This window comes from Oryctolagus cuniculus, chromosome 19 (assembly GCF_964237555.1).
Source record: "Oryctolagus cuniculus chromosome 19, mOryCun1.1, whole genome shotgun sequence".
Taxonomy (NCBI): domain Eukaryota; kingdom Metazoa; phylum Chordata; class Mammalia; order Lagomorpha; family Leporidae; genus Oryctolagus; species Oryctolagus cuniculus.
Window position 1 is genome coordinate 6619145 of NC_091450.1, and position 16706 is coordinate 6635850.

Consider the following 16706-nt stretch of genomic DNA (forward strand, 5'->3'; position numbering starts at 1 on the left):
CCCACGTGGGCAGCAGGGACCCAAGGACTTGAACCATCGCCTGCTGCCTCCCAGGGTGCGCATGAGCCGGGAGCTGGATCGGAGGCCAAGCTGGAATGCCAGGGCTTTTGTCCCCGGAGGCACCTTTTTTTTTTTTTTTTTTTTTTTTTAAATTTTTGACAGGCAGAGTGGACAGTGAGAGAGAGAGACAGAGAGAAAGGTCTTCCTTTTGCCGTTGGTTCACCCTCCAATGGCCACCACGGCCGGCGCGCTGCGGCCGGCGCACCACACTGATCCGATGGCAGGAGCCAGGTACTTCTCCTGGTCTCCCATGGGGTGCAGGGCCCAAGGACTTGGGCCATCCTCCACTGCACTCCCAGGCCACAGCAGAGGGCTGGCCTGGAAGAGGGGCAACCGGGACAGAATCCGGTGCCCCAACCGGGACTAGAATCCGGTGTGCTGGCGCCGCAAGGCGGAGGATGAGCCACGGCGCCGGCCCCCCGGAGGTATCTTAATAGCTGCACCAAATGCACTTCCCCCAAAATCAGAAACTTTTTGAGTACTGATGTAATGCTACGGAAAATTCTACTCAATGAAGCATACAATTATTAAAAGTATTAAAGGAAAGTACTTTTAGGCTTTATGTATTGATTATGTATAAAAAATAGTCCAGTCCCCAAGATATATCATTATATATATGCAAATATTCCTTCCAAAAAACCTGAAATATTTCTGCTGCTCAACATTTCAATTAAGAGGCACTCAGCCTGTAGGAATAAATGGGGTGGCGGCTGGTGGTGTGGCACAGCAGATTCAACTACTGCTTGGGACAGCCACGTTCCACATTGGAGTGCCTGCTTCCAGTCCTGGTGCTTTGCTTCCCATCAAGCCATCTGGCCCACACTTGGCTGCTGTGGACATTTGGGGAGTGAACCAGCAAATGGAAGATTCTCTCTCTCTCTCTCTCTCTGCCTTTCAAATAAATCGATACATTTTGAAAGAAAGAATGAATACCATTTTCCTTTTGAAGAAGTGCCCATCCATACCCAAAGCGTGGAGGAGGCAGTGCGCCCCCTGGCGTTCAGTGAGAAGTAGTGGCCCTGCATGTAGATAAAATGCGATCTGCTAAGGTGATGAGAGCGGGATTTCAAGTTCTTTCAACACCCCTGTTTTCCACTAAGCTGTGCAGAGGTCATCACCAAGTTCGTGGACTGCCTATTATGAAAAGACTATGCCTAGATTTCTTTTTTTTTTTTTTGCACCAAAATAAATGAGTCTTCTAATTGCACTTTTCAGCATACTTTTTCATGCACTCTCGTATTTTGCTGCTTTTTTACAATGACAACAGAATGATTTTGTAAGTAATTGAAACCATACTGTTTGGGGCCGGCACTGTGGCGCAACGGGTTAAAGCCCCAGTCTGCAGTGCCGGCATCCCATATGGGCGTCTACTTCCAATCCAGCTCTCTGCTATGGCCTGGGAAAGCAGTAGAAGATGGCCCAAGTGCTTGGGCCCCTGCACCCACATGGGAAACCTGGAAGACCTGGCTCCTGGCTTCGGATCGGCACAGCTCTGGCCGTTGTGGCCAATTGGGGAGTGAACCAGCGAATGGAAGACCTCTCTCTCTCTCTCTCTCTCTCTCTCTCTCTCTCTCTGCTTCTCCTTCTCTCTGTGTAACTCTGACTTTCAAGTAAATAAATACATCTTAAAATATATATATATACAGTTTGGGACCGGTGCTGTGGCGCAGTGGGTTAAAGCCCCAGCCTGCAGAGCCGGAATCCCATATGGGCATCAGTTCAAGTCCCACTGCTATGGCCTGGAAAGGCAGTAGAATATGGCCCAAGTCCTTGGGCTCCTGTGCCCATGTGGGAGACCTGGAAGAAGCTCCTGGCTCCTGGCTTGGAATCAGCTCAGCTCTGGCTGTTGCGATCTTTTGGGGAGTGAACCAGCAGAATGGACGACCTCTCTCTCTCTCTCTCTCTGGCTCTACCTCTCTTTGTAATTTTATCTTTCAAATAAATAAAATAATTCTTAAAAAAAAAAAACTATATGGTGGCGTAGCAGGTAAAAGCCGCTACCTGCAATGCCAACATCCCATATGGACGCTGGTTCACATCACAGCTATTCCACTTCTGATCCAGCTCCCTCATATGGCCTGGGAAAGCAGTAGAAGATGGCCCAAGTGCTTGGGCCCCTATACCCACGTGGGAGACCCGGAGGAGGCTCCTGGGTCCTGGCTTCAGATTGGCTCAGCTCCGGCCGTTTCGGCCAGTTGGGGGAATGAACCAACAGATGGAAGACCTCTCTGTCTCTCTGCCTCTGCCTCTCTGTAGCTCTGCCTTTCAAATAAATAAAATCAATCTTTAAAAAAAGAATAAGGAGGAGGAAGAAAGAAAAAAGAATGACAAAGAGCTCAGGTGAGTTGCCTCACTCCTCAAATGCCTACCGTGGCCACCCAGGGGCCAAAGCCGGAAGCTGGGAGCTCAGTGTAGGTGTCTAGGGGGATGGCAGGAGCCCAGTTACTGGAGCTATCACAATGACCTCTTCCTTGGATGTGGCATTAGCAGGAAGCTGGAGTCAGGAGCCAGGGCCGGGGGGGGGGGGGGGGGGGGGCCCAGGCGACTGAGCGCCTTAGCCAATCCCTGACAACTCTTCCGTCTTTGTCACCTTTGCCATCCTTGAGCCCTGTGCATTGTCCCCAGTGATGAATGAAGTTCCAACAGATCCCCTGGTGGGAAACCAGAGAAAATATTAAAAGGATGCATTTGCATGCTCACGGGACGGGTGGTCATCACAAGCCCCTCCCCACCCCGCCCCCGTTTGGGAGGCCTGCATGGATCACCTACCCCAAGGCACTTGAACTTGTCCTTTGAAACCTAGCAGGTTGGTCACCGGTCAAGGCAAACTCCTGCCTTTCTGTGCGTGGTCCCAAGGGGACCAGTGCTCCCCTGTGGCCATGTCCCCTCCATAGGAGGCGCCTGGTGGGGGTGATTTGTTCTCTGGGAGGCCCCCAGGCGAGAGGGAGCAGCAGGCTGCAGGTCTGTATTCTGGGACCTCGGCCACACCCTACAGCTCCCAGGGGCCTCAACGTTCCTCCTCTGTAAAACAGAGATTATGCCAATTTCCTGGCCCCGGCGCTGAGGTCCAAGGGACAGGAATCTCTGTGAGACGCCCAGCACCTAGCCTGGCTCAGCAGATTGTCCCATGATTTATTCATGCAAGATGTGTTACCAAGTTCAAGGGCAGCAAAGACGCACAAAACAAAGTAGCCACCTCCCGCAGGGGTTGGGGAAGCACCAAACATCTGATGCTAGCCCGGGAGAGGTCAAAGTCCCCGCCCAGAGAGAGTCACTGCAGCACCAAGCACCTTAGTCACTGTTTAACCCAGGCGAGGCAGTCAGAGGTGTCCCAGGGGGTTTTCCTTTTGCCCCTGTGTGGTGAGGATCCTGCACTTGGATGATAGGCTGACTGCTTTCACGGCTCAGGCGTCCATGCCCCTTGCACCGGTCCAAAGCTTCCTTTTACAGAGGCTGGAAACTGACCGATTGCAGACAGATTGTATCACTTCAAGATCGCAGGTTGATTGCTCGGCCGGCAATGCAGAAGTCCAAGTCCAAAGGTCATTTGCTTCCACATCTGCTTGTTTTCTTCCCTACTTCATCTTTTCTTTACATTCTGAAATAGTCTCTGCTTCCTTTTTGAAGAATGTTGAAACAGAGATGACTTACAAAAAGAGTGTGGGAAAACACAGACGTGGTTTCATGAACACGTTAAGTCCCTGCCACAGCCCAGGGGACCAAATTTAGCCCAGAAGTTTTCCTAGTGCCCCACCCCTTCCAGAAGTAAGCTGTTTGCCAAAGTTTAGGTTCATTCTCTTATCTTTGAAAAAGGTTGCTGGAGCCTGCACTGTGACGCAGCAGGTAAAGCCGCTGCCTGCAGTGCTGGCATCCCATAAGGGCGCTGGTTTGAGACTCGGCTGCTCCACTTCCCATCCAGCTCTCTGCTGTGGTCTGGGAATGCAGTAGAAGATGGCCCAAGTCCTTGGGCCCCTGCACCCGTGTGGGAGACCCAGAAGAAGCTCCTGGCTCCTGGCTTCAGATTGGTGCAGCTCTGGCCGTTGCAGCTGCCTAGGGAGTGAGCCAGTGGATGGAAGACCCCTCTCTCTCTCTCTCTCTGCCTTTCCTTCTCTCTCTGCGTAACTGTGACTTTCAAGTAAAATAAATAAATTTAAAAAAAAAGAAAAAGGTTGCTATAATTTGTGGGGGGTATGCATTTGACAGAGCAGGTAGGCTGCCATGAGACTGGAACCCCGTATTGGAGTCCCTTAGTGCAAGTTCTGGCCCTGCTTCCAATTCAAGCTCCCTACTCATGGGCACCTTGGGAGGCAACGGATGACGTCTGTGTTTGTGTCCCGGTACCCACATGGGAGGCCAGGGTTAATATCTGGGCTCCATGGGGCCAGTGCTGTGGCTTAGCGGGTCAGTGCCAGCACCCATATGGGAGTCCCAGCTGTTCCACTTCCAATCCAGCTCTCCATGGCCTGGGAAAGCAGCAGAAGATGGCCCAAGTCCTTGGGCCCCTGCACCTGCATGGGAGACCTGGAAGAAGCTCCTGGCTCCTGGCTTCAGATCAGCCCAGCTCCAGCCGTTGCAGCCAATTGGGGAGTGAACCAGTGGATGGAAGACTTTCTCTCTCTCTCTCTCTTTCTGCCTCTCCTCTCTGTGTGTAACTCTGACATTCAAATAAATAAATAAATTTTTTTTTACAGGCAGAGTTAGACAGTGAGAGAGACAGAGAGAAAGGTCTTCCTTCCGCTGGTTCACCCCCTAAATGGCTGCTATGGCTGGTGCGCTGCACCAATCTGAAGCCAGGAGCCAGGTACTTCCTCCTGGTCTCCCATGGGGTGCAGGGCCCAAGCACTTGGGCCATCCTCCACTGCCTTCCCAGGCCACAGCAGAGAGCTGGATTAGAAGAGGGGCAACCGGGACAGAACCGGCGCCCTTACCAGGACTAGAACCCGGGGTGCCAGTGCCGCAAGGCGGAGGATTAGCCTAGTGAGCCACATCACCGGCCAAAATAAATGAATAACTTAAAAAAAACACTCGGGCCGGCGCCGTGGCTCAATAGGCTAATCCTCCACCTTGCGGCACTGGCACACCGGGTTCTAGTCCCGGTCGGGGCGCCGGATTCTGTCCCGGTTGCCCCTCTTCCAGGCCAGCTCTCTGCTATGGCCAGGGAGTGCAGTGGAGGATGGCCCAGGTGCTTGGGCCCTGCACCCCATGGGAGACCAGGAAAAGCACCTGGATCCTGGCTCCTGCCATCGGATCAGCACGGTGCGCCGGCTGCAGCGGCGGCCATTGGAGGGTGAACCAACGGCAAAGGAAGACCTTTCTCTCTCTCTCTCTCTCTCACTGTCCACTCTGCCTGTCAAAAAAAAAAAAAAAAAAAAAAAAAAAAAAAACACTCACACACAAAGCTTGAAAAAAAATATCTAGGCTGCTGGCTTTGGCTTGATCCCACCCTGCTGCTGTAGGTGCCTGGGAAAACAGAAGGTAGATGATCTTTCTTTCTCTGCCCTTCAAAAAAAATGAAAATAAATAAATTAAAAAGTTAAAAAGTTTTTTTTTAAGATTTTTAAATTTTTTTTTCAGAGGTAAAGTTACAGACAGTGAGAGGGAGGGGGAGAGAGAGAGAGAGAGAGAGAGAGTCTTCATTCTGTTGGTTCACTCCCCAAATGGCTGCAATGGCCAGAGCTGGGCTGATCTGAAGCCAGGAGCCAGGCACTTCTTCCAGGTTTTCCATGCGAGTGCAAGAGCCCAAGGCCTTGGGCCATCTTCTACTGCTTTCCCAGGCCATAGCAGAGAGCTGGATTGCAAGTGGAGTAGCCGGGACTTGAACCAGTGCCCAAATGGGATGCTGGTACTGCAGGCAGAGGATTAACCTACTGCACCATGGTGCCAGCCCCATTAAAAAGTTTTTAAATCATTTATGTTTGTATCTCTCATTGAACATATTATATGGTGATTATATTTTTAATTAATTTTTTGTTGAATATATCTTGTCATATGTAGCTCTCATTGAGCATAGTATTGTTCTGCCTCTTGTGGGATGTGTTCTCACTCCCCTACATTTTGTATATGTGTAATTCATCTTATCAGGTAAATAATACTCCAGGAGAGAGTATTGGTGCAACAGTGAAGAGCTTGCTCCAGCCACCTGCACCCCTAACTGAATCCCAGCTCTGCCCTCTACTCCCACCTCCTTGTTAACACACACCCTAGTGGGAATTGGCTCGTGGCTCAAGCGGTTGAGTCCCTGTCACTCATGTGGGACTTAGGCTGAGTTTCCAGCTTCTGAGTATTTGGGAAGTTAACCAGCAGATGGGAGGTCTCTTCGGTTTGTCTGTCTGTCTGCCTGTCAAATACAGCAAATCATCACAATTTTAAAAGGATACCCCAAGGAGGGGAGTGGCGCAGGGGAGGCGTATGCAAACTTCCAGTTCCAGGGCATTGTGGGAAGCAGCCACAGTGCGCGGCGGCCGCTCACCTGTCTTGGCCGCGCGGGCTCCTGCCCTGGGCTCCGGCCCTCGGGTCCACCGCGTTCACCTGGCACAGGGCGGGGACAGCGGCGGCCCGGCCACCATGCTGCATTTCACACTGCTCTTCAGACGACCAGGGAAATTATGGCTGCAGAAAGGGTACAGCACTCTCCCCCAAAAGGAGCGGAAAAAGCATCCCCGGGAAACTGTTCTGATCCTTCTCTCTCGTGGTGCAGGACAAGCAGTTTTATTGACTGGAAGGCGCTAAGACTTGTCCATAGGAAGTGTGCTGTTTTTATTTTTGCTGTGCAATAGCAATCAAGACAATGAGCGCTTGACACTAGAGATTGTGCACCGTTATGTCGAGCTGCTGGACAAACAATTTGGAAACACCATGGAGTACAGGAACAAACAGCATTTTGATTGTGTGGTTACTTGAAGATTCCGAGTGCTACATGTTGTAAACTTTGCAAAGAAATAATACCTCTATCAGGTGAAGCCGCCAGGCCTGCAGCGCCTGCATCCCATATGGGTGCCGGTTTGAGTCCTGGCTGCTCCACTTCCAATCCAGCTCTCTGCTATGGCCTGGGAAAGCAGTAGAAGATGGCCCAAGTCCTTGGGGCCCTGCACCCATGTGGGAGACCTGGAAGAAGCTCCTGGCTCCTGGTTTTGGGTTGGCACAGCTTGGCCATTGCAGCCATTTGGACAGTGAACCAACACGGAAGTCCTCTCTCTCACTCTTCCTCTCTGCCTTTTTGTAACTCTGCCTTTCAAATAAATAAATATTTTAAAAAAGAAAGAAAAAATACCTCATATCCCATCTTTTGATAGAGCCTCTGGCACCATGCCAAAAATAACTTCAATGAATGGGATTCTTGTTAACTAGCAACAATTAAAGTTGTATTTCACAATATTTTTATACTTTCTGCATGTCTGTATTATATTGTATATGAACACTTATCGTAGCTCTGGATGCCTAGCCACTGCATAGGTTAGTAGAGTGAATATTTGTTTGCACCATTTTAACTGTGTGTGCTAATTTTCAGCTAATTTTGATAAATGAGCTGCAATCCATTTCGCTGCGTTTCCTCCTCAGCTGATGGGCTGCAAGCTGCATTGTAAAAATTCATGATTTTTGAATGTAAGATTCATCTTAGCACTAATATCTTTCTAAATGTGTAGTTTTTCAAATTGTTTATCAATTTAAGTTTAGGTTAATAGTTCACAGCTCATACATGCTACACATGCTTAATACCCTTAATAATGCTCTGATTCCAGTCCAGATACAATGTATCTATGTTTACTGTCCTAAATTCACCTTTTTTTTTCAGCATTGGAATTAAGGAAAATAACCAAAGGTGGTATAGAACTTAGTGTTTCTGAGCTGTTAGCTTCCATCTCGGCTGAGGTTTTATTCTACCTTTTCAGTGAATATAAAGGACATTTCAATAAGGTCACATTTTTCTACAAACTATATATTTATTAAGGTTTCAAGAGATACAGCGCCTATGACATCCCTTATTATGTAAAACAATATGGCAGGCCGGCGCCGCGGCTCACTAGGCTAATCCTCTGCCTTGCGGTGCTGGCACCCCGGGTTCTAGTCCCGGTCGGGGTGCCGGATTCTGTCCTGGTTGCCCCTCTTCCAGGCCAGCTCTCTGCTGTGGCCCGGGAGTGCAGTGGAGGATGGCCCAAGTGCTTGGGCCCTGCACCTCATGGGAGACCAGGAGAAGCACCTGGCTCCTGCCATTGGATCAGCGCGGTGCGCCGGTCACGGCGGCATTTGGAGGGTGAACCAACGGCAAAAGGAAGACCTTTCTCTCTGTCTCTCTCTCTCACTGTCCACTCTGTCTGTCTGTCAAAAAAGAAAAGAAAAGAAAAGAAAAGAAAAGAAAAGAAAAGAAAAGAAAAGAAAAGAAAAGAAAAGAAAAGAAAATATGGTAAGGACTAATAACATAGCAATAATTATTCTTGCTATTATATTTTAAAAATTCCTAGGCAGTCTTAGTTGCTTGAGAGATTTTATTGGAAATATGTTTTAATGCATATCTAATATATTTGAAGACTTATTAAGTTTACTTAAACATTTAACATTCTTTTTTTTTAAAAAAGATTTATTTTATTTATTTGAAAGACAGAGTTACGGGGGGGGGGGGGGCTGGGAGAGAGAGAGAGAGGTCTTCCATCTGCTGGTTCACTCCCCAATTGGCCGCAACAGCCAGAGCTGCGGCGATCCGAAGCCAGGAGCCAGGAGCTTCTTCCAGGTCTCCCAGGTGGGTGCAGGGGCCCAAGCACTTGGGCCATCTTCTGTTGCTTTCCCAGGCCACAGCAGAGAGCTGGATTGGAAGTGGAGCAGCCAGGACTCGAACCAGTGCCCATATGGGATCCTGGCGCTACAGGCCACAGCTTTAACCCATTGTGCCATAGCACTGGTCCCAAGCATTGAATATTCTTGCATCTTATCTGGTAGATACCGTGTTTCGTTTTTTTCCCCACCCACCTCCCTACTCCCCAACCTAAGAAAGTACCTGCTGCTGACTGTTATTGTTGTGACTGTGTTACATTTGTGCTTCCTAGAAGAAAATGATGTGTTCAGTGGGCACTGAATGTGTTCAGACAGATCAGGGAGAAGTAGCTTGTGATACTTACATTAAGGTTATATTGGAGGGGCCCGCCCTGTGGCGTAGCAGGTAAAGCCACCACCTGCAGTGCCAGCATCCCATATGGGCACCGGTTCCAGTCCTGGCTGCTCCACTTCTGATCCAGCTCTCTGCTGTGGCCTGGGAAAGCAGTAGAAGATGGCCCAAGTCCTTGAGCCCTTGCACCCACATGGGAGACCTGAAAGAAGCTCCTGGTTCCTGGCTTCGGATCGGCGCAGCTCTGGCCATTGCGGCCAATTGGGGAGTGAACCAGCGGATGGAAGACCTCTCTCTCTCTCTCTCTCCCTCTCCCTCTCCCTCTCCCTCTCTCTGCCTCTCCTCTCTGTGTGTAACTCTGACTTTCAAGTAAATAAATAAATCTTAAAAAAAAAGGTTATATTGGAGTGATTAGGGACCCTCTGGCATTCTGGTGGACATTTTTTTTTTTTAAAGAGAAGAGTGTGTGGGCTGTTGAATTCTGTAAGAGATCCCCTTGGTAGACCTGTAGGAAGCTGTGGGGAGCAACTCGGACTAGACTAAGTTACTGGAATTAAGACTTATTCTATGCATCTGCTCTCCCACAATATGGCGCTGAGAAGGGAAACAGCTTCTACACAGCTGCCTCCAGTTCAGCCAATAAACTGTAGGACTTGCTCCTGATTGGAGGAGAGCAGCGTACTCGGCGTGTGGGTAGCAGAGTTGGGATTGGTGGAAGAGGACTATAAAGGAGGAGAGAGACAACATGCACCAGGAACATCTAAGGGGAACACCTGTGCAGCCCCCGAGAGAGCCGGCCGGCGGTGTGCCGCTCCCCTGCGGAAGTGGGGAATGTGGCCAGGGGGAACCGCCCTTCCACGGAGGTGGAAGGGTTGGTAGCCAACCCGGGAAGAACCAGCAGCAAACCCGGGGAGGGCCGAGCAGACGAAAGAACAGCGCAGGGTCCTGTGTCGTTCCTCCACGAAGAGGGGGAGCGACATAATGGTGCCGTGACTCGGATATGAAGCCTAGGCAGGGTTAGTGTCGTTCCTCCACGAAGAGGGGGAACGACATAATGGTGCCGTGACTCGGATATGAAGCCTAGGCAGGGTTTAGTGTCGTTCCTCCATGAAGAGGGGGAGCGACAGAAGCGTGATGGGAAAAGTTTCATTTCAGCAGACATGCAGGGGGAAATGGCGAGACAAGAACAGGAGAACAGAGGGGACATCAACGAATTCCTCCATGAAAACATTAGTCAAAGGAAGGAACTCAGATTAGTACATGAAACAGTCATTGGGCTTTTAACATGTAATTTGCCCTCAAATTAATGATGTAATTACAATCACAGCATCAGACTGGAAAAAAGAAAGATACTGGGGCTCGCGCCGTGGCTCACTTGGTTAATCCTCTGCCTGCGGCGCTGCCATCCTATATGGGTGCTGGGTTCTAGTCCTGGTTGCTCCTCTTCCAGTCCAGCTCTCTGCTATGGCCCAGAAGGGCAGTGGAGGATGGCCCAGGTGCTTGGGCCCTGCACCCACATGGGAGACCAGGAAGAAGCACCTGGCCCCTGGCTTCGGATCGGCATAGCTCCGGCTTTGGCAGCCATTTCGGGGGTGAACCAAGGGAAGGAAGATCTTTCTCTCTGTGTCTCTCACTCACTTTCTAACTCTGCCTAAAAAAAAAAAAAAAAGATACTCCATTGTGCTATTATACTACAGTTTATTGACACATTCTTTTATTAGCAGGCATTTGGGTTGGTTCCAAGGTTTGCTTCTTCACAATCACTTTTTTAGAAAGGTAAATGGATTTTAAAACCTTCTCCAGGTTGGCTCTGTGGCACAGTGAGTTAAAGCCCCAGCCTGCAGCACCGGCATCCCACTTGGGCGCTGGTTCATGTCCCGGCTGCTCCTCTTCTTCCCGGGCCAGCTCTCTGCTATGGCCTGGGAAAGCAGTAGAAGATGTCTCAAGTCCTTGGGCCCCTGCACCTGCATGGAAGACCCAAAAGAAGCTACTGGCTCTTGGCCGTTCCGGTCATTTGGGGTGTGAACCAGTGGATGGAAGATCTCTCTCTCTTCCTCTCTCTCTCTCTGTAATTGTCTTTCAAATAAATAAAATAAATCTTTTTTTAAAAAAAACCTACTCAATGTTACAAGTTTTACACATTTAAAGGCTAGTCCCACATCCACATTTGGCAGTACTATAATAGATGATTTATTTATTTATAGCTCACCATCCGTCAGAAACGGTGGTGCTATGTACTGTACACAGTCTTTCGTTGAATTCTCACAGCACTCCTGTTTGGTATTGTTATCTTCAGGCCAAGAACCGTTTCACAAGTTCCCAGAGGTTGGACAGTTTGCTCAAGGCTGTCTGGAGTGCCAGGGCTGCACCTCAGTTTAATTCTTTTTTCAAAAAAAAAAAATTTATTTTATTTATTTGAAAGACAGAGTTACAGAGAGCGGTAGAGAGAGAGAGGACTTCCATCTGCTGGCTCACTCTCCAGATGACTGCAATGGCCGGAGCTGCACTGATCCAAAGCCAGGAGCCAGGAGCTTCTTCCAGGTCTCCCACATGGGTGCAGGGGCCCAAGCACTTGGGATCATCCTCCACCGCTTTCCCAGGCCACAGCAGAGAGCTGCATTGGAAGTGGAGCAGCCAGGACTGGAACCGGTGCCCGTATGGGATGTGGGCACAGCAGGCGGCAGCATTACCCATTACGCTACAGCGCCGGCCCAATGCAGCGATCTTGATCTTGGTCTGGGGCACATGGGCAGGAGTTTACGGCTTTGCCTTGTTTTTACAAGGATTACTGGGCACTGGGTTTGCACATGGTCAAGTTTACTAGTTAAAGCCAAACTGTTTTCCAACATAGTCACACCAATTTATACTCCATAAGTAGTCATATCTTTCCTTTATCTATTTTTAAAGGGAAATACAATCCAGTTTTTTTTAAAGATTTATTTATTTGATAGGATGACAGAGACAGACAGCTTTTTTTAATCTGCTGGTTCACTCCCCCAAATGGCTGTGATAGCCAGGTCTGGGCCAGGCTGAAGCCAGGATCCTGAAACACATGGCTGCTCTCCCACAAGGGTGCAGGGGCCCAGGTACTTGGGGCATCAGCCATCTGCTGCTCTCCCAGGCACATGAGCAGGGAGCTGCGGATGCTGGTGTCAGAATTGGCGGCTGAACACACTGCTCCACAATGCTGGCCCTCCACGAGTTTCTGAAGTCCTCATATATGTAAAGCATTTAGAATGAAGCCTATTAGAATGGTAATTATAATCCATATGATCAAATAAATGTTTTCTCATTTTTTTACGCTACACGGTGATGTATTTTTGTACACGGAGCCTAATTTATTTAAATCAAAATTGATAATCATTTAAACGGTTTCCAGAGTGCTGATTTTTGCCTACCACACAGTCCTAAAGTATCTTTTCCCACAGCGATGGGAACACGTGTGCGATAACTCCTAGCCCTGGAATTGCTGGGTCCAAGGTTTTGTGTACAGTCGTTATGTTTAACAGACTGGCACGCTGCCCTCCGGAGCGTATCACAGATTCTTGTATATATTAACTCAGGGAGATAGAGAAATTTCAAATCAGACCAGACCCAGACCCTGTGATAAACGCGTCAGGTGCAACCCGAAGGGGCAAAGCGACTCACGTGGGGGGCCAGGGGCCGGCCTCGTCTCCTCGGAATTCATGTCAACGTTGCATCACATTGAGGCTGCAATCTGTTGACTTCTCATTTCGATTTTCCTACCCCGATGGCTCCCGAGTGCCGCTAGGCGACCCTCGGACAACCCCCCACCGGCCGTCCAGAGCTGGGTCAAGTGACCCACCTGCCCTATAGTCGGCAAGTTCGCTGGCACCCAGGAAGGTGCCCGCAGGGAGGCAGCCTTCCACCGGCCACTCGCGAGCACCGGGGCGCGAGCCGAGGCACGTGACGCCCTGCGCTCTCGCTCGGGTCCGTTTCGCCCGCGAGGGGGCGGGTCCGTATTCCTGCTTCCAGAGTGAAGGAAGCCCGCCTTTCGCTGGCGCAATCGTCATTGGCAGCGGCGGCTGTCAATCACCAGGCCTATAAATAGGGGCGGCCGGCGGCTCTTCCCTCAGAAGAGGCCGGGAGGCAGCGTGAAGCGCGAGTCGGGCGGCGCGAGTCTTGCCGGGGAGACTCTCTGCGGGTAATATTTGACTGTTGCTTGCTATCAGCTTGAGTAGAAAAATAAAGGGAGCCTCTGCTCTGCTCCCCTCCCCTCCCCGCCGTGCCGCGCCGCCCGGCGCAATGGCGGAAGCCGCGGTGACCGGCGCCGGCGGAGAGGCGATGGCGGCGCTGGTGGCGGCGGAGGGCTCCTTGGGCCCGGGGGTCTTGTCTCTGGGCCGGGGCTTCTCGAACTACCGGCCCTTCGAGCCGCAGACGCTGGGCCTGAGCCCGAGCTGGCGGTTGACGGGCTTCTCAGGCATGAAGGGCTGAGGCTGCAAAGTCCCGCAGGAGACGCTGCTCAAACTCCTGGCGGGACTGACGCAGCCGCCCGTGGGGCCCTCGCTCGGCCCCGGCCTGGTCGGGGGCCAGGAGCAGGCGGCTCAGGACGCCGGCACGGGCCCAGGCGCAGCGGCGCCGAGCCTGGCGATCGGGCTGGACTCGTGTGTCATCCCGCTGAGACACGGGGGCCTGTCGCTGGTGCAGACGACGGACTTCTTCTACCCCTTGGTGGAAGACCCCTACATGATGGGGCGCATAGCGTGCGCCAACGTGCTGAGCGACCTGTACGCCATGGGCATCACCGAATGCGACAACATGCTCATGCTCCTAAGCGTCAGCCAGGGGATGAGCGAGGAGGAGCGGGAGAAAGTCACTCCGCTCATGATCCAAGGCTTCCGGGACGCGGCGGAGGAAGGCGGGACCGCAGTGACCGGTGGACAGACGGTGGTCAACCCGTGGATCATCATCGGAGGCGTCGCCACGGTGGTGTGTCAGCCCAGCGAATTCATCATGCCCGACAGCGCCGTGGTTGGAGACGTGCTGGTGTTAACCAAACCCTTAGGAACCCAAGTCGCTGTCAACGCCCACCAGTGGCTGGACAATCCAGAAAGATGGAATAAGATCAAGATGGTGGTCAGCAGGGAGGAGGTGGAGCTGGCCTACCAGGAAGCTATGTTCAATATGGCGACCCTCAACAGGACAGCAGCTGGCTTAATGCACACGTTCAATGCCCACGCAGCCACCGACATCACAGGATTTGGCATTCTGGGACACTCTCAGAACCTGGCCAGGCAACAGAGAAATGAAGTGTCCTTTGTCATTCACAACCTGCCTATCATTGCCAAGATGGTGGCCATCAGCAAAGCCAGTGGGCGCTTCGGCCTGCTTCAGGGAACCTCGGCCGAAACCTCAGGAGGACTGCTGATTTGTCTGCCGAGAGAACAGGCCGCGCGCTTTTGTTCCGAGATCAAATCTTCCAAGTACGGAGAAGGCCACCAAGCGTGGATCGTGGGCATCGTGGAAAAGGGAAACCGGACAGCCCGGATCATCGACAAGCCTCGGGTGATCGAGGTCCTGCCTCGGGGGGCGGCTGCCTCTGCTCCTGCCCTTGCTCCTGACAGCACCAATGCCTCCTCCGAGCCCAGCTCATGAGAGGCGAGAGCAGAGAGGGTGTCGGGAACTCAGAGCCTCTGGCTACAACTGTGGATGGTTGTCAGGAGTTGGTCTCAAGGAATTTCCAAAGAAGGCTTTGAGTATAGTGGTTCCAACCAGCCCATCAAAAGCTGCCTCCGTGTACATTCCAAGGCCAGAAGGAACAGTTTTAACTTGGGAGGGGGGTGGGGTGGGGGGGGTATTGGTTTCATCTCCTGGGTAGATGAAGAGAGGAAAAAAAAAAACCTATTTTCCTCTTTTTCCAAAGCACAGTGAGGCTGTTCCACTTTGAGGGATTTTTCTTTGCGCTGGGTTGATTCATTCCTGCCTTGGGAGTGAAATCGTTAACAATGCCACACATGTAAAAGCGAAAACAATTTTCAGTCAGAAGCAAATGAGTTTGGACCAGTGCTGTTGATAAAATCTAAATGCTGTAGTTGATTTTTTTCGGGAGGTACTGGCTCTTTCCTGCTCTGGACAAGAATTGAGCAGCTTGTCCAGCGCCTGGGAAAGGAGGGCCTGCAGCCATCTAACTTGGTCTCTGTTAATGACGCCTCTCTCTGTAAACCCCACTACGGACTGGGAGAGGCAGAGCAAACCCAGAGCCCAGGCCGTGGTGGTCACTGGAGATGCTGTAACTTGTGCTGAAAAAAATCCTGGTGATTAAATCAATGATCAGTCATTTCTAGTTCAATAAAGGGGCTTCATTGGAGGGTTGCTGTGGCTACTGTTTGGTTCTTTGGAATCTGAAGAATTGAAGGTCTCGTAAAATGACATGGTTATTCTAAAGTGGAGCGTATGAGAGTATGTCTCCCTGACCCTGGACCAGGGGCTGTGACACCCAGATTGAGGTGTGCTCTTTGCTTCTGAGATGACAGATTGGAGGATGAGAGGAGACAGCAAAAGATAGGGACAGGTGTCATGACGCAGCAGGTTAGGACATCTGCGTCACGGGTCAGAATGTCTGGTTCCAGCCCTGGCCACTCTGCACTTCTGATCCAGTTTCTGCTATCGTGCCTGGGAGGCAGCAGATGCTGGCTCAAGTACTTGGGTTCCTGCCACCCGTGTGGAAGACCTGGGTGGAGCTCTGGGCTCCTGGCTGATGTTTGGCCTAGCCCTAGCTGTTTTGGGCACTTAAGGGGTGAGCCTGTGAATGGAGTAGTCTGTCACTCTGGCTTCCAAAGAGATAAGTAGAATCACCCCAGAAAGAAATAGCACGCGGCCAGCATTGTGGTGCAGTGGTTAAGGGCCTGGTTTGAGTAATGGCTGTCCCGCTTCCAATGCAGCTCCTGCTAACGCACCTGGGAAAGCCGCGGAACATGATAGTGTGGACATTTCAGCCCTTCCCTCCATTGCAGAGCCAGCAGGGAAAGTCAGGACTACCAGGCACAGCAAAGGACAGGGAGGGAACCTGACCCAAAGCGGAAGGAAAAAACCTGAAAAATCAGACTGCTACGGCCCTTGTCCTCAGCTTGGCTATTTCGAACCACTGGCTGCGGAGTTGACACCTTCCGCTGCCTGGTGCAGCTGAAACATGAATATGCCAGGGGAAATGAGCATGTCCAGAAAAAGAATATATACGTACGAACGTCTGGAGTGCCCCAGTGAAACATCATACACTGCGAAGCCCCCTCAGCTCTCCTCGGGCTGCATCCTTTAATAGGAGCGATTAAGAGTTGCCAGACGTTTGCACCCCGGAGCTGGGGTGCGGCGGATTAAGCTGCCAGTTGCAACACCGGTAGCCCATATCAAAGCGCCAATTCCATCCCCAGCCACTCTGCTTCTGAACCAGCTCCCTGCTCATACACCCGGGAAAGCTGGACAAGTGGTAGAGCCCTTGCCGACGCGCATGGTGGACTTAAATGGAGTGACTAGCTCGTGGCTTAGGCCCGGTCCAGCTCCCAGCCATGGCAGCCATCTGGAGAGTGAATGA

At 51.2% G+C, this 16706-nt stretch overlaps 1 protein-coding gene and 1 long non-coding RNA gene across 3 annotated transcripts; one reads left to right on the top strand and one right to left on the bottom strand.

The window, feature by feature from the left end:
* Window positions 1–3166: 3166 nt before the first annotated feature.
* On the bottom strand, window positions 3167–13100 carry LOC138847120 (uncharacterized). 2 transcript variants are annotated; one of them, XR_011384730.1, is made up of 4 exons: window positions 12806–13077; window positions 9171–9301; window positions 6260–6397; window positions 3167–3677 (listed from the first exon to the last, which is right to left on the bottom strand). It is a non-coding gene; the product is annotated as an uncharacterized lncRNA (long non-coding RNA). The 2 variants fall into 2 exon arrangements; XR_011384729.1 differs by lacking the exon at window positions 9171–9301 and having other exon boundaries at window positions 12806–13100.
* Window positions 13101–13223: 123 nt separating this feature from the next.
* On the top strand, window positions 13224–15490 carry SEPHS2 (selenophosphate synthetase 2). The gene is given in 1 exon segment (NM_001256961.1): window positions 13224–15490. A coding segment is annotated over 1 exon segment (1350 nt). The 5' UTR covers window positions 13224–13423; the 3' UTR covers window positions 14774–15490.
* The last annotated feature ends 1216 nt before the right edge of the window (window positions 15491–16706 follow it).